Raw genomic sequence first — 24205 nt, 5'->3', positions numbered from 1 at the left:
ATGTTTGCTACAGCTAATGCTTTTAATTGCATTTTCCAGTTTAATTCTAGTAGCCAAAGGCTCAATGCACAAGGCAAATAAAAGACAGGATAATTGGCATGCCCAAGTGCCTCTTTTCAACATAAATCAGGCAGACAGCAAATATGAGTTGAGCAAGGAGATCACCGTGTTGCAGTTTAATTCTCTCAAGATTTTGCCAAAATTAATTTCACACTGCAGGATAGAAAAACAGGCCTGGGAAGTGCATTCAAAATGTCAGGAGGGACTGGAGCCACAGTATCCCCTTCCACATTAGCATTTCACACAAGTGTGAGAAAGCTTGTAAGCAAACAGATCGAGGAGGAATAGGATCAGATGGAAACGTCTTTCTGGGTGTATTTTCCTATTCCCTACATTTGTCAGAAATTGCTGGGGAATTTGTATTAATAAAAACTTTTTCTTTGATTACAGGAGAAATTAGTAAAAGGCTTTAACGTAGAAAGACCTTCCTACAAGCCCAACGGCAGCAAGATTTGCTCATCCATGCCCAGCTGTTTTTTTGACATCAGCCCAGCAAATTCATGCAGAAGTGAACTATCACACTACTTCAACTGGTGGTGCACAGCGCTCTGTATGTACACAAGGAGCTGCAAGATAACAATGATTTGGAGTGTAAATTCTCTGGGGCTAGGATTATGGATTTAGACTCACAAATACATTACCACAGCTTTGTTTTTAAATCCATCTGAGTCACAAGGTAAAATAAGTAAAAAAAATAAAAAAATAAAAAAAATTGAGTTTTAAGCCAAAGTGTTTTTTCTACTATTTGATCTACAAGTACAGCCACTGCAAAGAACTTTGAAACTGCTAACATTCATGGAAGCAGAGAAATCTGCTCATCTACCTGAGCCCTATGCATTTTTTGTTTGAAGACAGAGTAAATAGGTACTTCCACTTATCAGCACTGCAGAGCTTACACAGTTTGTTTGGAGAAAGCTCAATTCTCTAGGGCTTTGCATGGCAGCAGCCGAAACACAGCTGGTCACATTCTCTGCTGGTGTTATCTGAAATACTTCTGTTACTTCTGAGAGAGTTTTACCCTTAACGCTGGTAGACAGTTGACCTAATTGCATCTGCATCGTGGTCTGAGTTCCAAAAACTTGGCAGCTGTTTTTTTCTTTTTTTTTTTTTTCTGACTATAAAGAAAACAAGTCTGTATTTGGCAGCTACACAGATTATTTGGTTGTCTAGTCTAACAAAACACTACAGTGGTGTTGTCAATCGCATCCAGTTTTGGAGAGCTACACTGTTTTGTACAGTATTTCCAGGCTTGTTTCCATTAAACAAGCCTGTTCCTGCTGCAGTTCATGTGACTTTGGCCCCCATTAACCATAATGAGGGTAGGATCAAATCCAATGCATGGTCCCAAAGACACTTGTGCACATTTCTAACCCCACAGTCATCGGCAGTAAAAGCAAAACATTTGTGGAAATTCCAGTCAGCAAACCAGCCCCCAGAATTATTTGGTTTGTGTGCATATAAAGTGGCACAGGACAAGGACAGGTAGGTCAAGGAAAATAGTGGGGGTATGCAGCTGAGAGGGACAAAAAATGAGTTTGACTATGCATTAGTGTAAGGTTGCAATCCAAGGTTACAGTGCTTGTTCAATATATCCCTTGCTGAAGACAAGCTCCCAAAGGGCGTGAAGTTTCTCCCCAGCTTCAGGATAATCCCATTACCTGGGTGAACCTCTGAGCACAAACCGTGCCTCTGCATCTGTTCTGTGACTTCTGCAGGGACTGTCTGCACAGCCAGGCCTTTGTGCATTTACCTGCTGATGTCTCAAGCGCAGAGGTGTCTTTACACTCTTGTACATTTAGTTTACAATCTTCAGTTTGGGTTAGTTTTACTGTGAGCCCTTCTTTACAGTCAAAAGGTAGTGTTATAAGGGATGAAATCCAGATGTTCCGTGTTTATTCAGGATTAATGATTTCATAATACTCAGTCTGCAAGTCATGACTAGATTTTTTCAGCTGCCAGCAGCACAGCCCAAGTGTCAAGCTGTGTTTCCTCTGCTCGGTACATTCACAACACTGAGCTGAGCTGCAGAGATGTTAAATTGCCATGGCTGGGAATAAAAGCTTCAGAAATAAATATTTTGCCTGTGGAAAACCAGATTGCACAAATAGATAACGCATACCTTAACAATGCTCCTCAGGGTACAAATGTCCACTTTCTGGAAACATTCAGCTCTGTGCTGACAAACGAGTGAAGCACGATGCTGACCACCAGCTGACCTTTTTTCTGGTTCTGCCTGTGTCAGGATAAAGCATGGATATTTTTTCAACTACACAAATTTGGCAGCATTGATACTGTTATATTAATGCAGGGTCTTAAGCAGAACACAACCTAAGGCCTTTATCTTGAGATAATGTTTCTGCATTTGACATTTCTGTTCAGAAGATGTATCTTGGCCAAGATCACCCAGCATTTAAACCCTGCTCAGTTTTTCTTACCTTTACAGGACTTTTGCTCTCTGCAGCAGCTGCTGAGATTCCACCAAAGAGCAGAGATTAGTCAGAAGATTTTGGAGAACTACATGCTTACCAAAAACTAAACTAGCTTAATCTGAAAAAGATATTTATGCTAAGAAAATTTAATAGCAGCTATCTTATATGCAAAGAGATAACTGGTTCAACTACAGTACTACTCCATCAGGGGATTAATGTGAACCAGAATATTTAAAGCACAATAAGCAAAATTTTGCTAAATGCAGCAAAACTCAAGATTACTTTACACTGCATAGACTGTGTGCAGGTATCTGAATATCTGTATATTTAGATAGTAGCATGCATACATTCACACACCTCTGTGTCTGTGCAGACATGGTGGGTTTAAGTCTGAAGTGGCACCATGTGCAAGAATTATCTAATCAGTCAAGTTTTTAAGTAATCTGTTTCTCATGACATCCCTTCCCTGGGGGAAAAATAAAACAAAACAAAACAAAGGTTTGTCAAGTTGTAAAACTCAGTTCTCACACAGTGCTTTTCAGGCTTGAATTCTTCCTGATCCACCTGTGGGGGAGATGGGTGCTGAGATTTCTTCTGCCTGACGGTCCCCCTGAAGACAAGCACTAGCAGCATGAACATCAGGCTGCAGACACAGCTCCCACTCCTTGTACGCCTGCAAGTCATGCTTTCACTTAGAGCAGACTTCAAAATGCTTTGTTCATGTACAAGTCTCTGGATTGACAATTGTTATGGGGCCGTGCAAATCAGACACAGGCTAAGTCAGACAGACAGCAAACCACGACGGCAAATGAGGAATGCCTTCAGGCACCTGTTTTGATTTAAAAGTGCTAATGAAGCAAAAGATGTTGTTTTTTCCTACAACTCTCTTCCCACAAATCTCGCCTCGGGAACATTTATAAAATTCTGGAAACTTCTGTATTGCATTTTAAGAACCATAATCTAGAGCCACTGGCAGGCAGCTGCCTGGCTACAATACCTCTTTCAGATTGAAGGAGGGCTCTTTGAAATCAAGAGAGAAGTCACTAAACCTACTCTGATTTCCAACAGGAAAAATGCCTTCAGCAATTCACTGCCTTCAAAACAATTCAGTGCTGAAGAAACCTGATTCACTGTCAATGCAAAGAAACTTAAAATCCAAATCAACTTGGTGGTATTCCTCACCACTCTTTGAGGAATAAATTTATTCCTTAGATCTAGTCAAATTCTCCCCTCTTTTAGTTTAAAGCCATTCCCCTTGTCCTGTCACTATGCTCCCAGTGTCCCTTCCCACCTTTCCCCTAGGCCTCCTCCAGGTGCTGCAGGCCGCTGTGAGGGTTAACAGGCACAGTTCTTTCAGAGAGCACAATGCCTGACTTCCAGGAAGGAAACCATGCTTGAAAAGGGAGGTTTTAAAAACAATGTGCTCACACCTCCTTTTTACTCTCAACAAAACTTCCCGAAAAGAAGAAAAGGGGAACTCAGGCGGCAGCCATGGATGAAGGCTTCTTGGTCTGGCCCAGCACCACCTTGCCCCTTAAACGCATCAAATAAGCTCTTCATGTCACCACACCCTAAGACAGCCACCAGAACTGAAGAAGATTGCTTTTAAATCTAGTCAAAAAGGCGTGGGAGCTGTAAACTGAACTGCCAGTGGGGCAGTGCCCATGTGGGGTCAAACCACCACCTCCATGAGGCTGCTGGTGGTGGCTCTCGGGCGGTGTCTGACTGACTCCTGGCTTGGACCCCACAGGGAACTCCTGAGGGGGCACCACAGCATGGGCACCATCCCAGCACCTTGGAGGAACCTGAGGTGGTTACTGGCTGCAGAAACAAAAAGCGGGCTCGACTGTTTAATTCAACAATCAACAACTTCCTTCACGGAAAAGCACTGTTCAGCCTGAAACAAAGAAAACAAAAGCAAAACCAAAAAATGTCCTTCTGAAGGAAATTACTGTTCTAAACAGGCTCTGTCTTCATCACTGTGTGTAAATATCTGAGGGGATGGCGTCAGGAGGACGGAGCCAGTCTCTTTTCTGTTGAGCCCAGTGGGAAGATGAGGCAATGGGGAAAAACTGAAGTGCAGGAATTTCCAGCTGAATAACAGAGGGTATTTCTTTACTGTGAGGGTGACAGAGCCCTGGAAAAGGTTGCCCAGAGAGGTTGTGAAGTATCTCTAGAGATATTCAAAACCTGCCTGGATGCCATCCTGCACAATGTGCTCTAGGTGATCCTGCTCAGCAGGGGGTTGGACTACGTGATCTTCAAAGGCCCCTTCCAGCCTCAGCCATTCTGTGATTCTGTGGTTTCTCCTAAACAGGAGTTGCCTTCCAAAATGCATATTTCATTACAGGTAACATTAGGGAGATCTTCCTCCCTCATCTGTTTGACAGGTGGGTTTCAGCAGCCTAAAAATACTCAATAAAAATTTACAACAGGGGTAACAGGGGTGATAGAGAGCTAGTCACAATTTATTTATATATTTATTTTTTCTCTAAAGAATCAACTTAAAAGACACCAGAGCCTGGAGACAGTCCAGATTCCATCAGCTGGAGGAGTGGCTGAGCCCATATTGCTGTCAGGGCAAGCTGAAGCCTCCATGCCTCTTCCTCCTAGCCCTAGCACAGGCTCCCACCTCTCTGTGGGGCTTCCTGAGCTCCTCACTGAGCCAGTATCTCCTTGCTAGCCCAGGAGATAACTATGCATATGTAGGTATCGTATCAACCCTGATTATCATGTCCTGCCCCCACCACTGAAGCCAATAGCAGCGTGCTGTAAGGGAGCAGCCACTTCTGTGACACCGTGTCATTGTCTCCTAGTGTTTTTCACCTGCAACATTAAGGTCCTTTTAAAAATTAAGCCCTCCTGTCACTCCCTTTTGCATGAGGCCTCTCTGTTCCATTGATACTGTGTTCTTTCTGCACAGTGAATGGGTCTCTGCTGAGAGGTAGGCTTTTATATAGTGATATTTCTTCTCTATGTGATTAAGAACCTAATTGTCCCAAAGACATTATAGAACTGCAGCCTTATCAAAGCCAAGGAGCAAGCTCAGCTGCCTCCAGAAGTCATAGAAAAGAACATAGAAAGGAACATATTTTAACCCAAGTCAAGCCCTTAGATAATTGTTTTAATTAAGTCAGTCATGGAGGTAGTTTTACAATCTAACTGTGCTAGAGAACTATTTTATTAGCTGATGGCAGTCATCAATTATTTTTCAAGTGCCTTTTTGTGATAGTTTCTTACTAGTTACAAATAAATTACTTTTATATTTAATTTTTCCAAAGAACCATTCTGTTGCAATATTTTCACTTTTTCCTTACTCCAAACCCCACGAATATTTAACCAGCTCAACCGGTATGTATCCACAGCGCAAAATTATCCAGAAGAGGAGAGTAAAGAAAAGGAACATTTTGCCCAGTCAGACAGCATTGACACACACCACAAAATATTGCTGTGTCCTTTGGCACTCTGTGCTTTGGCACCATGTGCTTTGCCAAGGCTGAGGCCCGCCACAGACGTACCAAAACATCTCCAAGGCTTTTGCGAGAGCTGCCTCAGCTCTTGCCAGTGTAGATTTCAAGCCGTGCTTTTCCTGCTCTGTGTATGTATGTCTGTGTAGCTGTAATAAGAACACAGACATCCTCTGCAGCCTTCTCCCTGGCAATCTCATCTACTGAATTTGTCAACACAACTTTTCAACATTCGTCAGTAAAAAAATTGTAATGGTTTTACAATTTCGAAGCATATTACAGGCAAGTCTGAATTCCTTTAATATCTGGGTTTATGGTTGAACCTCCAGGTTGTGCCTTTGCTGCATTTCCAATCTTTTGTCCTCCACAATAAAAGTTTAACTTTTTTTTTAATTTCCTTACACAATCTAAGAACTTTTATCAATTCTAGGAGCTGGGCTTTAATAAAGGTCGAATATATTGATATGAGTCATCATATGAACATTTTCATTAGCCAAAAAACTGTTTTCTTTCTGCCCATCCTTCGCTGCCCTGTGCAGTTAGTCATGCTCTCAGCTATGCCTCTGCAGCAGTTTGGTGTCCCTGCTGTGAAACAGCTCCCAACGAAACAGTCAACACAAACTTTTTAGAAGTAATTTTTTACCTTCTTCTGTGATCTGCCTTTCCATCGTGGCCCCAGTCCTCCTGCTCAGCTCCAGCACTGCACAGGAGCAGATGGCCAGGCACTGCTGCTGCCCCTGCCCCAAAGATAAACAAGCAAGCCCACAGGGGTACCTGGGGCTTACAAGGCTTGCCTGGCTCCTCTGCAGATGTGGGGGCAGTGGGGATTTTCGAAGCCTCCAGACCCTACCCACTGCAGGACCCTTGCACACACTCTATGCATTACCTCTCGTAGCCTCTCCCTCCCATTGAATGACCCGGTCACCTCTCTTTTTCCCCTGCTCAGAAACCTTGTCTATGCTAAGGTGAGGGCATCATCCGAGGAGCTCTGATTTCCAGCTCTAGGAAGACCCAACAACCCTACACATCCACTTGGAAACGCCATCTGAAACTATATAAATTCCTGAATACTGTGCACTCAGGTCCGAGGAGAAGAAGGCTGGGATAAAGAAGGATGGGATTTTGACAGGACACAAAGCACGTTTTGAAGCCTCTTTCTTTCGAAGTGTTGACATCTTATGTTTTGTTTTCAGATGGACTTTATTTGCATTACCTGAACAAACTTTCTAGTTAATAAATTACTTAACAACTCTAAGAAACCAGAGTAGTAGGTAATCTGCTGATAATCTTCTGGTGTTCAGACACAGAGGAGTAGCGACTGAACAAAGCTGAATATTGTGGTTGCTGACAGGTCTCCAGGATTTCTTGGTAGACAACTCACGCATTAACTCACATCTCAATTAATGAGGAAAAAAAAAAAAGTGCTATGAGTTGTTCAGAATGAAGTACTGGGCTGCACAGAGCAATCACACTAATCGTCACTGCTCTAAAATTGATTTTTTTTTTAAACTTTGTTGTTTACTTTAAGGTGGTGTTTGTTTTTTTTTTTTTTCATTGGCTATTTATTGTCAGGAATCTTTTCCAACATCCTTCCTAAGTAAATAAGGAAATCCTTCTATAAAGAGGCCAAGGAATTGTTTGTTATACCTTTTTTATTCCCAGACACTCAAGTTCTTGTCTTGCAAACTAATGTCAGCTTGAGTTTAACTCGAAAATTTTGAGTGAGGAAAAGTGAAAATCGTAGCCCCAAGAGCAAATATAGCACAGCTTAGTGAAGTACACTGCAGTTTGCTTTTAGTTAAATATTGCTATCGTTATAAGTGTTTTTCAGTTAAATATTACACAACTTTGGATGCGAATGATGAAAATAAAAAGAATGTTGACCCAGGAGACAGCTTCCCTTTTGATTACCTCTCCTACCCTTTCTGTTTTCTGTGTTTCAGTTCTGTTCAAGCCCAAAAAAATATCTTGCACCCGGCAAAAATTGCCACCTGTAAACAACACCGGAGCAGTTCAGGCTCCCTCCCTGTGGCAATCAGGCCACAGAACCAGTTTCATACTCTGCTTACTGGTAGCTGTGGGGAACTTCTTCCCAGTATATAGTGACCTGTTATAACTTCCGAGTCAATTTAGCTTTATAGTATTTATTTATGGGGTCAATAAAAGGCGAGTAAACAGCGCCGGGTGCAGAGGGAGTCTGGGCTGCTCCAACACACACACACGTTACATCAGGCAGCTGGTTTTTGTGCTCCTGGGCTAATTCATATTCATTACTACTTCTAGAAAAGGCAGAGTTATTATAATTAGTTCCCAGAATCTGAACCCGGATTCTTCCTCCCAGGCTTTTTCCTTGTCCTTCTCCTTTGTCCATCTTGGCCGGATATCAGAGACTTGCACAGTGTCCCATGCAAGCTTTGTCTTTTAGTTGTCCTTCAGCTTTCCCCTTCTCCTTAATCTCTTGGCCAGATATCAGAGACTCACGTAGTGTCCCATGCAATAGTCATAATAGCTAGCAGTTATTCTGAACCCCCCCCAGATATCAGAGACTCAAGGTTTACCCTTCAAGCCCTCTATTGACACGAATTGCTGAAACATTCCTTACAATCCCTCATCTTCTTTTTAATATTCTCAATTCCTGTCTCTTCTTCAACGTTTGCCAGTAACACCTGGATTTCATCAGTCAGTTCTTGGGGGGTCCATTTCTTAAGCATCATTATTGACACATCACCTCTCTTCTCTACTGAAGTCATCACAAATTGGGTACTATTTATTATTCAGCGTATCAATAATGTAAAGCAAGGTATCAGACAAGGTATAAATAATAACATCATTACACCCATTTTCCAGGACAGAAAGGAAGTGCCTTTGCTCTTCAGAGTCACTGAAAAAGATCCACTGAAGATCCACATACACAAGATAGTTTTGCACCTCCATTGTAGTGTTTGCATGCCATTTATGCACTACCTTCTGTAGCATAACAGTGTGTACAATTTTATCACTGCTAAGATATTGTTGGCCTGTTCACTGATTCCAATGTCTCTTTTCAGGTTTGCTTCAAATAATTGATAACCCAACAACATGCACAAGCAATTCAGGTTCTCCTCCCAGTCTGCACAATCTTGCACTGCCTTCACTGCCATGCATTTCACATTCACTAACCTCTGAAGGTTTCCTATAAAATTCTGGGCAGCCCTATCCAGCCCAGACCAGCCTGTATAGTTCCTGATCTCTCACAGCTCCCCCTGAATTTGCAGCTGTTCACCTGCAAAAACAACAGCTGTTAACCTAAAAACCACCACCAACAACACAAAATAAAACAAACAATAAAAACACAACACACACACACACACAAAACCAAACCAAAACCAAACACCACATCTGAGATGTTGCAGATACCACCACACTGAATTTAAAAGAGCATTTTCTGAGAGAGAATCACTACACTTTCAGTAAGTATAAAATGAGTGGTTGAAGAACCTTTGTATCTTAAAGTAATGAGTATCTAGATCAGAATATGCAGCATTCAGCAGTCTTCCAGGCTCCAGGTTCATAGGTCACAGATCATAGGAGTCCCCAAGGCTCTCCAGTGTCCGTGCTGGGTTAGTGCAACAGAGATCAGTATAGGCATTGCTCACTTCACCTGAACAAAGCAGCCACCAAGCAGTCCCAACATCTACACAGCAGCAGAACACAGTGGAATAAAAACACCTAAAACAACCAGAAAGTGTACACACAGCAGTTGATAGCACTGTACAGATCCTCTTCATATACAGATATGCAGATATGCAGAGGTGTTGTGGGTGCAAAATACAAATGAAAGTATTCCCCACTTCTGTTATTGTGTCCTCAAAATGTTTTTGCTGATACAAATACAAAACCAAATCCACATGTCCTCAGCATGGATTAAATACATTGCAGGACAAGCCAAACCAGGACTGCAGGAAAACAGATTTTGCTGGACAGAGCTGAGAATTTAACTTCATGCCATGTTTTTTCAATCATAAGATAGAAAACAATCCATCCTACTAATATAATACAAATATATGGTCCAATTCATTGTGCCTTTTTTTTTTTTTTTTTTTTTTTTTTACTAGTTACAGGAATAGGGAAGGGTTCATGTAAGTAAAAATACTTCATGTAAGTAAAAATCATTCCCAGGTGCTTCTCCCCTGTTTCTCTGCACCCACAGCATTTTGTCACCAGCTGGGAGAAGACATTCAAGTGAGACCCCACATGCAACACTGACAGCACACAGGAGTGCAAAGGGCAGTTTCTCTCTGCTAGGAAGCAGAAATCTCACTCAATTCTCTACCTACCACCTTGTGCATTGCTTTTAATCTATCCCAGGAGGAAACTATAGCTCAGGCAAAGCTAGAAAGATATATGACAGATGCTTTACCATGAAGAAACCTTTGAAAAAGTCATTTTTTGCATAGAGACCTGGCACCCTAAAGAGAAATATTTGTCTTCCATTTTCAAGGGAGGTTAAAAGCACTCATCTGTGATGAAGATAATCAAATTTCATGCTTCAAGGCTTAAGCTGATTGCTTAGCAGGGCTTTGCTATGTGCCAGGGACAATTCTTTTTCTTTCTGAAATGTTTCAGAGGCAACTCGGTGTGTTATGGGTTTCCTCCCAGCTACCTCCAGAGATGAGGCTGCAATGAATCTGTTTCAACATTATCACTCTGTTAATATAATACAGAGGCAGACTTCCATGCAGCTGTAAACATCCCTTTTGCTCCCATCACCAGGGACCCTTTGCATCACCTAGTGCTTCACACAATCTGGTCATGTAGCAGGGTAATAGCTGCATGGCCAGAACCACCCTTAGCATCTGCACCTGAGATGCATTGCTAAAGAACTAAAATTCTGAGTTGCAGCACTACAAATAGTAATTCAAACAATGACACGTGAAAGATTATAAAACAAGGACATGACAAGGAATCTTGAACCATAGCACCCCAGTGAGACTAACTGCACTGATTCTCTGTGTTTTGCTTGGGATGTGCCTGGTGACAGTACCTGGCATTTGGCTCAGCCTGCATTACTGCAGGCCAAGACTGGGGCTTCAACAAACTCACAGCAAAGTTTAGCATCAGAAGATGTTCTTTAAGCCACAGCAACCCAATAAACCCCGGTTAGGTTGCCCAGGATATTGTATTGCACAAGAACTGATTTTCCAGAGATGCTGCCAACAAATTTCAAATCCATGGTAATGATCTTACAAAGGCATACAAATCTGGAGAATGCTGCTTCCACTATTCCTGTCAGTGCTCAGTGAGGACACCACCATCCAGCATGTGCATTCCCTTGTGTGGATGCAGCTCCCTCTTGCAGTGTAAACTAAACAAGAGAATTCCCTTCATTTTCTGTTCTCAACCATCCTACGGTGATATATTTGTATCAATACTACAGACTAAAAAGCTGCTATGTTCTACTCAAGAGCTGGCTTTCTGAGCACAAACTTTTGTGGAAGACATACTGCTCCATTTATCAAATCTACTGCGTGGGATATTAAAAAAAGTCAGGTCTGAATAAATTAATTCAGAGGTGCATTTGGGGGAAGCTAGGCCATTGCTGTTATATGTGCAACACTATAGGCTAAAAGGGCATTGCACTGATATATCCACATTCTGATCCCATGACAGTGTTAATGATGATTAACTCATGTATTTGCAATGGTTCACAACTGACATCAAAACATGAGGTCTGAATCTGGTGCAGGGACCACAAGGGAATTAGCAAAACACTGAAGCCAAGCTGTGATCTGTTGCACATATGTGCAAATAGGCGGACCACTCTGCAAGGTTAACTCCGCAATGGCTGGCACAGACTGGGATTTTTGTGCCGTTCGTGGCCTGTGCCTGGGGGAGAAAAGTGTGGTGGTACCCCACATAGCACTTGGAGGCCATGGAAGTGGCCACACACCACCACAGCAGAGCAGTGACAGCAATTTCTTCCTCTGCTCGTGCAGCCACATTTGCAGTGGCTTCACAGTAGGAACTAATGGCTGAAAGTAGCCCAGCCCAAAACGACAGAAACATTCAGGTGCCCCTTGATGGGCATCCAGTACCTAAGTTAGGGGTTAGCTTGTAAAGCAAGACTTAAGTCGTCACATCATCTTTGGTGACAAAAAGCTGTGTGAACCCTCTTCCTGACAGGTTGGAAGCTACAGCCTGAAAGCACAGGTGTGGGGCTGCTCTCATCACCAGAACAGATAAATTCCCTCTCTGCAACTACAGCACTACAATTACATGCTTTGATACCTGTGACGAAAAGCACAACCTCCTTTGCCGCTAGGCAGAGAAATCAATGTCAAGAACTGCTATTTACTCAAAAGTCAACTCTGCTTTCTCTGACTTGGAAAACGAGCATGGGCCCTGCTGCGCTGGGGCTCACAGGGGGCGATAGCAGAGATAGTAACAACCATCTGCATCACTTCGGGAAATATAGGTATAAATACAGGCAAACCTCTGTCCTCCTCTGGAGATGTCACTGCTGGAGAAGAACAGTTCCCAGGTATTGCAGGTCCAGTGCCAGGTGTTTCTTTGACAAGCCATATAACACAGGTCTTGAGTCTACAGCACAGATGAAGGTTTAGGCCTGATTAAATGGTTCACTGAGCAAGCTTTAATAGGATGAAAGAGCCAGGAAGAATCAGAGGTTTTGTAAGTGAGATGCTTTGTTCCAGCACTACACAATGCACAGAAATTATTTTTCTTTAAATGAGTGCTAACAGCATTCCTTCCCACTGGTGTCATGACCCTGAGTTTTTGCTGTGTAAAATCTCATCAAAGCAGTAATTTTATACTCTCTGAACCTTTGAAACAAATTATTTTCAGTATAAGTTTGCACCTATTAGACAAAACTTAACTTCAAAAATGTAAGCATTTGAAGTAGCAAAGATTCTCAATTATATTTGATGGTGAAAACTGTTGGAGTTTCACTCTCACGTTAGCCTCTGTTGGTGTGGAAAACCCATATTTTATCATTGTGCAATGATATTTTAAGATTTTAAGTACATTTGAGTGTTTTTTTCCTTGGTTGTTTTCAAAATAAACTTCATTAATTTATTCCTAGAATGCTGACACTGGCTAAACAAGTATTAAAACAGAGACATAAGCAATATCCAAGGAAGATTTCAAATGATGAGTAATGGAGACACAGACTAGGCCTGGTAGACATCTACAGCCTGTATACACAGTTCTTGAATAATCTTTCATGAACTGGTATGTTAACCTATAAAAAAAAAATAGTTCTGTTACAGTCAGGGAGAAATCTATAAAGTCACAGAACAAAGACTAACTCATAGTGAACAGCAGGAGTGCTACTTAGTGCCCTGGGCTTGCTTTCACTTTTGTTTCCATTCTTTTCTTGAAAGTAAACACTGGAGGAAAATTTGTTTCCTTCAAAGACAGTTACTTGAATGATAGGAACGAAACTCTACACCCTCTGTTCAGCACGCTGGATTCTTCTTCCAGGTTGGTTGACTGCTCTTCATATGGCTCCCTCAGGTGAATTTTCTTGCTTAGGAACTTCTCACTTAGGACTGAGATCATTTTTTGTAAGATTCTCTCAGGTATATGCTAAAATCTCTAAGAGTCTCGTGTTCTGGAGTTGATGTAAAGAGCTACTGCACATTAAGCAAAGGCAAACGGGAGTCCCGCTAGTCCTGCTCCAAACAGAGCCGGGATGCTGCAAAACAGAAGGAGCCCAAAACGTCCGACTGGCGTGGCTCAGAAGTCACAGGAGGAGACCATGAGCTCACTTTCAAGCAAACATTAATCCTCTCCATCTGACATATGTTTTGAAATTACACGAATTTGAACTGTTTTGGCACACAGATTAATGCTGCAGAGAGCCAGACAAATAAAGTGCCTGCTGCCACGTTCAATAGGGACTTGGGGATCATTTAGCCACATTATGATAGAATAAAAACCAACTAATTTCCCTGTAACTGGTTCAACACAGCACAGTTACCTCTTCGTTTTAGATACCCAGGGGAGAGGAAGAGATCTTTGTTGTGGTTTTGCCCTGTGATAGAGCTGAGAGCTCCCGCTGCACCTTGGCACTCAGGTTCTGAGCGCTGGGCTGAGGCCAGGAGCCCTGATGCCCTTCAGCGACTGCTCAAGAACCGAGACCAAGTCTCCACACTCGGATTCGAAGCCCCACTCTCTCTAACCCTCTGTAGGTGTTTGAAGGAGGTCTCAAAATCCCGCTGAAAGCCAACGCGCACCCCCTGCGCCCCCTTGAAAAACTTCTAAGGGAGGGGACCAAGGCCTGAGGCAGGAGCTCCCCGCCGGCCGCCTCGTATACCCGGCGGGGCTGCGAGGGGCGGGAGCGGGGCGGTGTGAGCGGGCCCGGCCCCGCCTGCCTCCCGCCCCGCCGGGTAAAGGCGGCCGAGGGCCCGGCTCGGTACTGCCTCGGGCGATCCGTGCCCGGCCATGATGCTGCCCACAGCCGGCCTCAGCCCTTGGCAGACCTGCGGGGCCGTGCTGGCCGCCGCCGTGCTCCTGCAGTCCGTCTGCGTGGCCGTCACCTTCCTCTACTTCACCAACGAGCTCAAGCAGGTCGGTGCAGGGCGGGACGGGGCTCGGGCACGCCGCCGCCTTTGTCCCCTTGCGAGGGGCTCCCGGGGTCGGATTTCGGTGTGGAAGCCCCGCTGGGCTTTGTGGGGGGCTGAGGAGGTGCTGGCTGCTGCCTGGCTCGGCCCTCTCCCTGCACAGCATCGCTGGCACTCCGGGCAAGTTGTGCTCCCCTCGTGTGTGCGAGCCGGATTTCCACTGCCCCCCGCGGTGCTTGGGGGTTTTTTTAGGGTGCCGTACCCAAACCTGGCCGTCCTGCTGCACGGTGCTGCCAGGATTTGCTTCTCCTGGTGCAAAGGTAGACCAGGCTGCAGGCATGTGCGCTACGCTTAAGCCATGCCACAAAATAGTGCATGAATGTAAACATATCTTACCTATGTGTTTGAGCTTCCCTGCGTGTTTATTCCACGCCAAATTTAATAGGTGGAGTCTTCTGAAATGTCAAGAAGCAAGCACTAAAGGGCACGCGGTATTGTTCTGCAGCGTAAGGCAGTGCTTGTGTTTTGGAAGGATGTGCAAGATTTTCCTGCTAAGTTTCTAGCTGTGACTGCCCCCTGCTTGGTGAAACCGGGGAGTCACAGAAATGTGTTGATTTAATGAAGTTAGCTTACATAATAGCAAGGATGAACAAAAATGCATAAACAAATTCTCATGACTTCCTGAATACTGCTCAGAGTCCTTTGCTAACAAGCTTGCCTATGTAAGCAATTGGTAACCACACTGATTTGCATAAAGGGAAGGTAAAGATATGTACACCTGGTATACGACCACATCTAACAGTACCTGACCAAAATACAGCTCAAGATTTCTGAAGAAAACACTCCTGCATTTGGTGTGCAAAGCTCAGTCCCGTGCTGGAGTTCTGCTGGGCTATAAAGTAATTTTGGTGGCTCCTAGGAGGACTTTACATACACGTTTTTCATGCTTCCTCTGGAGCATGATAAAGAAGTAAAAAGTGTACCTAGAGGCATGGACTGCTGCCCCACGTCTACATTGTGCATGTGGAATAAATCTTGAAAAGATGCAATGATTTTTGTCTGCACATTTTTTTTTCTTGTTGTTCACAAGATCTGCATTTCTACACCTTCACCAAATTGCTGTGGCTGCACAGACTTCAGATATTTTTATCTTTACCAACAAAAATTGTGTAACTAGCAGTTTTTCTCTACAGCTGTAGTCATCTGAATAGCACTCAAATACAACCGCTTTAAGAATTTTGCTGTGGGAGGAAGTGCTGAGATGCGAGTACAATAAAGTTCATTATGCTTCAGGATACAGGGCTGCAAAGAAAATACACTATTTCCTTCTTTTTTGAAAACACAGTCCATACACTAGCCCTAGGGTAAGAAAGAACCTCTACAAGGCAGCATTCCTGCAGGAATTGTGTCCTCACAGACTCCAGTGCTACAGATAAGCCTCATTGAGCAAGTCTTACAATAAGCTTTGCCTTCTCTACCCAAAAAACAGAAATACCAGTCCTTCAGTACCATAGTGGCTCTGGTACAAGGCTGCATTCCCTGAGGATTTCAAAATGGATGGAAAATACTGTTTCAGTGTTACTACAGTAAAACTGTTTGGGGGGAAAATTGCACCAGGTAAGGGTAAGGCAGAGGTGCAGTACTGTTTGCTCCCAGATTAGAGGGTGAAGCTTGCAGGTGAACCTTGCCAGGTCAGTAAAATCTCATCTGCACCCTTTTTAAAACTCATCAAACTACCTTGTTAAAGAAGCTGCTATGGTTAAATCCATCACAGTCCTTATTTGTAAGGGCAGTTTTTCCTTAAAAATCACATAATTTTAACTACTTCAAGTGACTTTTTGAAACAAGAGCCCTGATTATGAAATATCACTGCTTTCTTCAGTAAAGACACAGAAGTCTTTACCAACACTTGCAGGGTTGGCACCATCTCCCACTGATGCCTACGAAGTACAGAATTGTTTCAGGTGTTACATTAAGTTCAGGAGAGTTGGCTGCTGCAAGCTGAAGGTGCTGAGCAGAGTGGTGGGAATTGCAGGGTGCTGTGGGGGAATTCTTCTAAGCCTCCCGTAGGGGGATGTCTCTTCCTAAAGGAGCAGGAGTGTGAAGGATTGCTTTCAATGCCCTGGTCTTAAGGACAGCTGAAAGTGGTGCATGTTGAATAAAAGTATCTGTTTAGCAAACCAAACCGAACTCCTTAACATAAGAACAGTGGCATTTAGATGTTACAAGTCCATCTGAATGCTTTGCATGCCGCTGGCTGCCTGTTCTGAGTTCAGGCAGTACTTGGCTTGCAGGAGGAGCCTGCAGCAGCAGCACCCAGCTCGGCAGGGTGCAGGCGTGCAGCGTGAGCTGGGCAACAGCGCCAGCTGCAGCCGGGTGCCTCACCTTGCCCTGTGCACCCACGTTCTGCCACTTTCATTTCTCTTTATCAGGACAAAACATACTCTCTATTATGAAAGGGTATGGACGAGACAGTCCGTGTCACAAGCATTTGACGTTATCATTTCATTTGGACCCACATCATCTCTGAGCTTTGCTCTGTACTCTCAGGTCAGATACAGTCACAGAGTCCCCAAGCACGTATGTGTGCAGACAGACAAACACCAGAGAAAGCCTGGATTTTAGGTGATGCCAGCTGAAAAGACAGAATGGAAAATACTTGTACGGTTCAATATTTGATTTCATCCTCAGTAACTTGTGAAGAAAAATCCCCTGTGCAAAAGAAACTGCATGCTCTCGTTCTGCAGTAAATAAATGAAGTATTTACAGCATTAACGATTTGGGTATTGAATTTTCATAAAGCTTATTTACTTGAGTGCTGGGTACCAAATGTATGTCTGTGGCGGTACTGTAAGTGTATTTTTGCATATTAGCTGTCATTGTAATTAAATAAATATGTAAAATCAGGATGAATTACTCATGTTGTCTCTATAGTCATAACTTGTACCATACTAGCAATGCTTTTAAGAAAAGAAAGCACATTCCTAAACATGATGAATTCAGTGACATACCTCAGCTGGAGGTCTGCGAGCACATCCGAGGTGACAAATTCTGGTTTTCCCTTCTGCTGCAGCTCTGGGACATGTACTCAAAGAACAGCGTCGCTTGTCTCACTGGGGAGGAACTTGGAGATTTCATCCAAAACTTGGATGTAATTGAAAGTGAAGACAGAGCAGCTGACCCCTGCTGGCAAGTAAAGTGGCACCTGGGAAAGTTAATTAAAAAGGTATTTGGAACTGACATGTTGAAATGGGTGGAGCTTGATGCTGTTTGGATTTAGAGAATGCTAATAGCAGGATGTAGTGGGATTCCCTGATTGTTTTGTTGCAGGGCAGTAGTCCAACCATAGCTTCAGCTGCAGAGTGTTTGCACTGAAGCCAAAAAATAATAATAAATCATGGCTACAGTTGCACTGCATTCAGGAAATAATAAGGCAAACACAAATAGATTTTTACTGAGGTAATTTCAGCGAAGCTTCAGTCCCCTGCTTCACAGAGGAGGGTGGGACTGGGCTCTCCCTCTGAAGCCAGTGTCAGCCACTGGTGGCAAGGAGAATCTAGCAGCTGTGAGATGCTGATGTTCACAGTCCTGCAGGAGCAAATCCATTTTTCACTCACACACCTGCCTTGCACAGAGAGCAGGAGTTGTGCCTGACCCAACACTAGTATTTTTTTTCAGCCTGAGCACGCAGATCATAAATTGGGCCACTCCTGTTTGTAGGTACAGAGACTGTCATGAAAAAATCAGGTAAAACGTAATGGGAAGTCAGGGAAAAAGGTGCCTGAGAGATGGCCTTGTCATGGGCAGTGAAATGCAACAGGGGAGGAAGGAATGAGCGAGCACACAGCATCAGGCACAACTCCTTCCTGGCTTGCCATTCACAGAACTCTGTCTCCTACACAACTCGCACACAATGCGTGCAATTGTGGCTACAGAAAAGAAAATGAGCCTGGCTGTGAAATCAGGAAGACTAAAATCTTCCGGAATGGTTTTCAAAATCCCAGCTCCAGCACAGAAAAAAGCTCATCCATAAAAACTCATTTCAGGCTGCAACTTAACTGGTGAAACTTGCATCCCAAAATAGCTCCTCAATTTGTATTCAGAGATCTGAGCTCCTTTGGTGGAAGTTCTACCAGTGAAGTCCCTGAAATCCAGCATAAAGAAAATGCTGCTTTATGTAGTAGACATTTACACAACTGGCCAATCTGCTCGCTCCCTGCTTGCTTGAAAAAAACTAGCCTGGGTGCTAGAAATAGAAATAAATGATGGCTGGCTGGCTGGGCAGATAGCAAGAAATGTGACAGGGCAGAACCAGCAGCAAGCCACAACACAGGGAAGTCAGTCAGCCAGGATAAATCATCCCAAACCACCAGCATGCTTGCTGCGGCTGTGCTGGTGTCAGTAACCTGGCCAGTTCATTCTAGCAGACAGTGAACAGAAAGGAGGGGGCTGCACGAAGTGAGGTGTGCTGGCTTCAAAACTTAGATAGACAGGCAGAGGCATAAAAATAAATGAAATGTAATTTCCCAGAGCCAAGATCCCACAGATGTGCACTGCTGCCAAGTATTACTCTGTGAGTGGAAGCTGATACTCGTACACTTTCTCTCTTCTTATTTAAGAAAAGCAGTAGGGTCACATTTTCCGAAAGACTTAAAGCCCAGATGGCTGATTTCCCTTGAAAATGTTTTCCCTAGTATTTAGTTGTGTAAAAGGTGTAAATGTAGAAATATTTCATTACAATAAATTAATAATCTTTTTTTATGAGGTTGTTGATCATACTCAGAATAGCGTCTATTCATGAGTGGGAGAAAGGAGACTGTTTTTTCTACATCTATCACTTTCTGCTGACAAACTAATTAGTTTTCTCTGTGTTTGTTGGCAGATGATGTCGAGAAGCTTTGAGGAAAACTTATCTGCAGTCAATGGTACTATAATAATTTTATTAATTGTTGTAAAAAGGAACTGCTAGTGGCGTCTGTTGTGTAGAGACTCAAGTAATTTATTAGAATTGCAAAGAACAGTGACTGAGGTTTGGTACAGTTACACGGTTCTTTGGCAGCAAGTCATCGACACATGATTACCTATTTCTGGAAGGCAAATTTTCAGGAGCCAGAAATATGGTCAAGGGCGATGTAACTGAGGGGGATGCAGAGGACAGCTTCTAGACCACAGTATTGCGTGGGAGTTATGGGGATGTTGATATGTCCTGCTGTCCTGGGGATGTGCAGCACTGTGCTGTGGGCAGATCCATTACTGACAGCTCTGCTGAAGCCGTGCTGCCCTGAACACGGATAGCAAAAATGCTGCAACCTGCAGGTGGAAATTCAGAGTAAAGGCTACAAATACTTAACCTTAAAAGATACGAACCATGAATATGAGAATTTGTTACTGTGGGTTATTTGCCTAGTGGTAACTGGGGAGCAGGGGCAGAAGAACAAAGAGGCACATAAAGATGTTCCAAGGAGAGCAGGAGCAAAAGGTTTGATTGAGCCTTCTTAGCCAAGAGCACTCAATCTATGACTTAGCCAGTTAAAAAACCTGACATCCATATTCCTTAAAACCACGCGGTGCAGAAGTGTTTAGCACGTGACAGACATGCTTTCTTACATCCTTGTTTCTAATCGGAGATTCTGCTTCTCGTCCCTGTGTAGCTGACAGAGCCCTGACACTTCCGCGCACGGACGGACAACAGCCGCAGCGTCCTGTGCACAGGATAGCAGCACACCTGACGGGCAACAGCAACAGGAGGAGCTCCTTGTCAGCACACAGTAAGGAGAAGCCTATAAGAACAGTTAAAGGTCACAGAGCTTACTCTCTCACCGGTAGCTTGCTGTTTACATATGCTTTTTTTATACTCACATGGAGTTAAGAGTACGAAACAAATCATAGAGAAATCTCCTTGTTCCAGACAATGTGTTTTTCAGCTCATTGGCACAGAACAAGGAGAAAGCCTGTTCCCCTCGGTTACCTCACTGACTTTTCTTCTGGAGCCTTTGTTAGACAAAAATAAAAAAATCTCTTCCTAATGTTAAGCTTTCCTCTTTTCTTTAATTTACTTCTGTAGGTTGTATGAGGCCCAGCTGCTATGGTGACAGACCTATTAGAGCCAGAGACAGGGAGGCTTGACATTCAGGCTGTATTAATGAAAGGCTTGGTGGGGTTTCATCAGCTTTGGAGGGTACCAGGCACAAATGGATATTTTAACTTTGTTACCAAGTAATGACATAATGTTTTTTCTCTTATTTGAGAGCACAGAAATCCAAAATAAAAATAGTTTATATGAATACCGACATAGCCCCGAACAGCTTACTTCTGCACCTCCAACTGTTTTGAGAGGATGGAGCTAGTGACCTGCTATTGGGAACTGCTGGGAAGAGCAGGTTTCCTTACCTGGGTGTTAACAGCAGACATCAGGCTTCACCACCCCCAGGCTCTTAACTTCCCCTCTCTCTTTTTTTTTCTCAAGTAGATTCCTCACCCCGAAGAGGCACCGGACATAAAATAAGCAACTGGGAATCGTCAAGGAAAGGCCACTCTTTCCTTTACAATGTGGAGCTGAGGAATGGTGAGCTGGTGGTACCGCAAACGGGGTATTATTACATCTACTCACAAATTTACTTTCGCTTCCGTGAAAATGAGAACGAGGATTCGGGTTTGTTGGCACAAATCAGAAACCCCAAGCAGCTCGTCCAGTATGTTTACAAGCTGACTGATTACCCAGAGCCCATTTTGCTCATGAAAAGTGCAAGAACAAGCTGCTGGTCTAAAAAGGCAGAATACGGACTTTACTCCATCTACCAGGGTGGTGTGTTTCAGCTGAAAAGGAACGACAGGATTTTTGTCTCGGTCAGTAACAGTGACATAGTAGACATGGACAAGGAGGCGAGCTTTTTTGGAGCCTTTATGATCGGTTAAAAGATGAAAACCACGCTCCAAAGGAACCGGTTTTCATAGCCAGGACCACCTCGAAATGCCATAAAACAGGATAGTAAGCAAATGCTGTAGCAATACCAACAATACCAGGATCCCCCTTCCCAGCTCACTCTCGCCGTGCCGAAACACGCTCCCACCAGCCGGGAAGGAGCCCGGCTGCCACGGGGCGGGCGATGCCTCGCGCAGGCTGGGGATGCGCGGGGCCGTCGGGGGCGGTCAGACCCCGCAGGTAAGCACCTTGCTGTGATCTCTGCAGAGGTGCTCCACGCTGGCTCAGTTGGGTGGCCGAGGGGCTGCTCCGGGCGTGGGTGCCTGAGGCTGAAACTGGAGATACATTTCACTCATGGTCTGCGTTGAGATGCTGTCAGGAATATCTCTGTTCCAGCAAGGAGCCATGTAAGTCCCACTTTCCAGATGACAATGGAATTATTCTGGGCGTTTTTGTTGGAACCTGAGTTTTACAAAAGGGAAAGGCCATCCCAAACTCATGCTGCACGTCTTTAACTCATCTGCCAAAGCACTTAAGCACCTAATTAATTTTAAGCGCACAAACAGGCTGACTAAACCCGGGTATTTACATGCTTGAAATTAAATATGTGCTTAAGCATTTTTCAGGATCATGGCTTGAATAAACACATTAGTCTGTCTTAATCAGTATATTGTACATAAAAACAGCTGCTGAAAGGGCACAGAAGAGGTTTTGAAATCAATCAGTATTTTGAGATCAACACATTATGATAGCGCCTGTTTACTTAATTGCTGTACTGCAAGGATTTCACTGTGCTTCCAACAGGTTCAGTAATGCAGTTGCTGTACACTTGTTGACAGCAAGTACTTGATACCAAAAAAAAAAAAAAAGTGATTTTCTCTAGATACTGAATTCTATTAGACATTTGCCACAAATTGAGCATGACATGGTTCTTCCATGTTTATTTGTTCTGGCCTGTATTTGGTAAAGATGCAATGCTGAACAACACACCCCGATGACTAATGTTTTAAGGAAAACATACACAACTATGTGTACTTAACCAGAAGCTGCAGTTTAGGTAATGCTGTTTTGATTTTTTATTTTGTTTGTAGAGATGGGTGGAAATTTTTCATAACTTTTCTTAAACTTGCGACTGCAATTATTAACTCTATGATTAGAACTATTTTCTGTTTTAAAAAATACAGAGAAGATAAAGGTTTGCAGGTGTAAGTTGTATGGGCTAGATAGATCCTCGGCATAAATCAGTACATCTGCAGCGGTGTCAGTGGAGCTATACCAGTTTGCACCATCAATGCATTTTGCCCAGATTCAGAGAAACCAACGGGAAACAGAAGGTGAAAGTGAAAAAAAAAAAATGGAGGGAAAGGAAGACAGTTGCTTGTCAAATGTTGCTTTCAGTCAACAGAATAACGCCAGGAGAAAACCTGGTTGTCTATTTTTTTAACATATTAAGGTTCCCACGGCAACCTTCCCATTCACCTTCCCATTGTGGTAATTAAATCACTGTACAGCCCTTGCAAATGGGCCTCGGGAGTAGACGTGCATCATTCATCTCACCGCTTTGTCAACAAGAGGAAATGAAGGGGCACGAGCCCCTGTGTTTAATTTGTTGTTCGGAAGAGCAGTTCGCTTGGTTGGGCACTTAAATTCCTGTGTATGAGCAGTCAGAGGAGACCTTCAACAACACCCTCCTTTTGACAGACTAGGACAAAGAAACACTGGGGTGAGCTTAAAATAATAACATTGTCTGCTGTTTTAACATAGCGTCACATATTCCTTTTTCAGTGGTAATCAAATATGTGAATTCCTCCTTCGTTTACTGAAATACTTTGTCTCAAATTCAAATAATCTATTTCAACACAGAACAGAACACATATCTATAGTTTTCTTCCTGATTTCAGTACTTAATTCAGAAATTTTCTGCCTGGCAGACAAGGCTAGGGAGAACAAAGCCATTCCCTATATAACTGGATGTCTGCTACATTGGAAGAATGACTGTTGTAGCTGCTTATCTTTTCAAATGTACCAAGCATTTTAGTTGCAGGACAGGAGTGCCCCGTGTTACCAATTTCTTAAAAAAAAAAAATTGTCTGTAAAAAATTATTTTTTTAAAAAGTTATTTTAGGAGCTTATTTGAAAGAAATACGTTTGAACTGTGAAAAACCATTTCCGATTGCTGGTGGCAGCTTAAGAGTCAGAAGCCCTCCATATGGCTGAGAACCAATTTGTGTAATGTAGCAGTTGTGGGCAGCTAGAAAGGACTGGAAGGGAATCCGGAGGGGTCTTCGCACACTTGCAGCTGACATTAAGACAAACTATTGCACGTACATTTTGTTTTTTTGCTCGATGTTCTCTCTCCAACTCCGAATATATATCATGCTCACTGTTGCCTAGGGTATATTCCTGGGCATTATCTTCTTTTTTTAATCTGCATGTACGTATTCTTGGTCCCTGCATGCAGAGCATATCACAACAGGGATCACACTGAATAATCATATTTTATTTCTGAGTAATCCAAAGGCATGCTTGCCAGATATTATCCTGGGGAGAGACTATCAAGCGATAACTGAGAAGACACATTCGAAGACGAGTGGAAAGATATATCAACTTCTGATTGTACATTTGCACCGAGTCATACTTCTCATCTCACTTTTTGTCAAATGGTAAATGTAGCAAATTTTTATTTGTGGGTGTAGGTTGCAGTAACATGTAAGTATTGTAATTTTTCTACATATATTTTCTATAAAATGTTTTTAGTAAATA

The 24205-nt window shown here is 43.3% G+C and overlaps 1 protein-coding gene and 1 long non-coding RNA gene across 8 annotated transcripts in view; one reads left to right on the top strand and one right to left on the bottom strand.

Moving 5' to 3' along the window:
• The window catches only part of LOC137861290 (uncharacterized), a 22189-nt gene extending 4521 nt beyond the window's left edge, over nucleotides 1-17668 (bottom strand). For 4 of the 5 annotated variants that reach the window (XR_011099519.1, XR_011099521.1, XR_011099522.1 and 1 more), the window contains exons 1-2: nucleotides 14917-15058; nucleotides 2180-2293 (exon numbers count right to left, since the gene is read on the bottom strand). This is a non-coding gene — a long non-coding RNA (uncharacterized lncRNA). Of the gene's footprint in view, nucleotides 1-2179; nucleotides 2294-14916; nucleotides 15059-17531 lie in introns of those variants that run through there. The other variant, XR_011099520.1, reaches the window with a different exon arrangement.
• TNFSF10 (TNF superfamily member 10) lies at nucleotides 14319-24205 on the top strand. Of its 3 annotated transcripts, none has more exons than XM_068692493.1 (5): nucleotides 14319-14527; nucleotides 17594-17746; nucleotides 19403-19445; nucleotides 20172-20318; nucleotides 20990-24205. In XM_068692493.1, the coding sequence occupies exons 1-5, from the start codon at nucleotides 14402-14404 to the stop codon at nucleotides 21433-21435; spliced, it is 915 nt and encodes a 304-aa protein (XP_068548594.1). In that variant the 5' UTR covers nucleotides 14319-14401; the 3' UTR covers nucleotides 21436-24205. The 3 variants fall into 3 exon arrangements, with proteins under 3 accessions (XP_068548594.1, XP_068548596.1, XP_068548595.1); XM_068692495.1 differs by having other exon boundaries at nucleotides 14321-14527; nucleotides 20172-20288; XM_068692494.1 differs by having other exon boundaries at nucleotides 14321-14527; nucleotides 20172-20288; nucleotides 20987-24205.

This window comes from Anas acuta, chromosome 9 (genome assembly GCF_963932015.1).
Source record: "Anas acuta chromosome 9, bAnaAcu1.1, whole genome shotgun sequence".
NCBI lineage: Eukaryota > Metazoa > Chordata > Aves > Anseriformes > Anatidae > Anas > Anas acuta.
This window is presented reverse-complemented; position numbering and strand designations above follow the sequence as displayed.

Bases quoted from the DNA above. Each gene is read 5' to 3' on its own strand.
- TNFSF10 (XM_068692493.1), top strand. From the start codon at position 14,402: ATGATGCTGCCCACAGCCGGCCTCAGCCCTTGGCAGACCTGCGGGGCC. The intron at 14,528-17,593 runs GTCGGTGCAGGG...CTTCTGCTGCAG, and splicing joins TCACCAACGAGCTCAAGCAG to CTCTGGGACATGTACTCAAA. The intron at 20,319-20,989 runs GTCACAGAGCTT...TTTCTCAAGTAG, and splicing joins GCCTATAAGAACAGTTAAAG to ATTCCTCACCCCGAAGAGGC.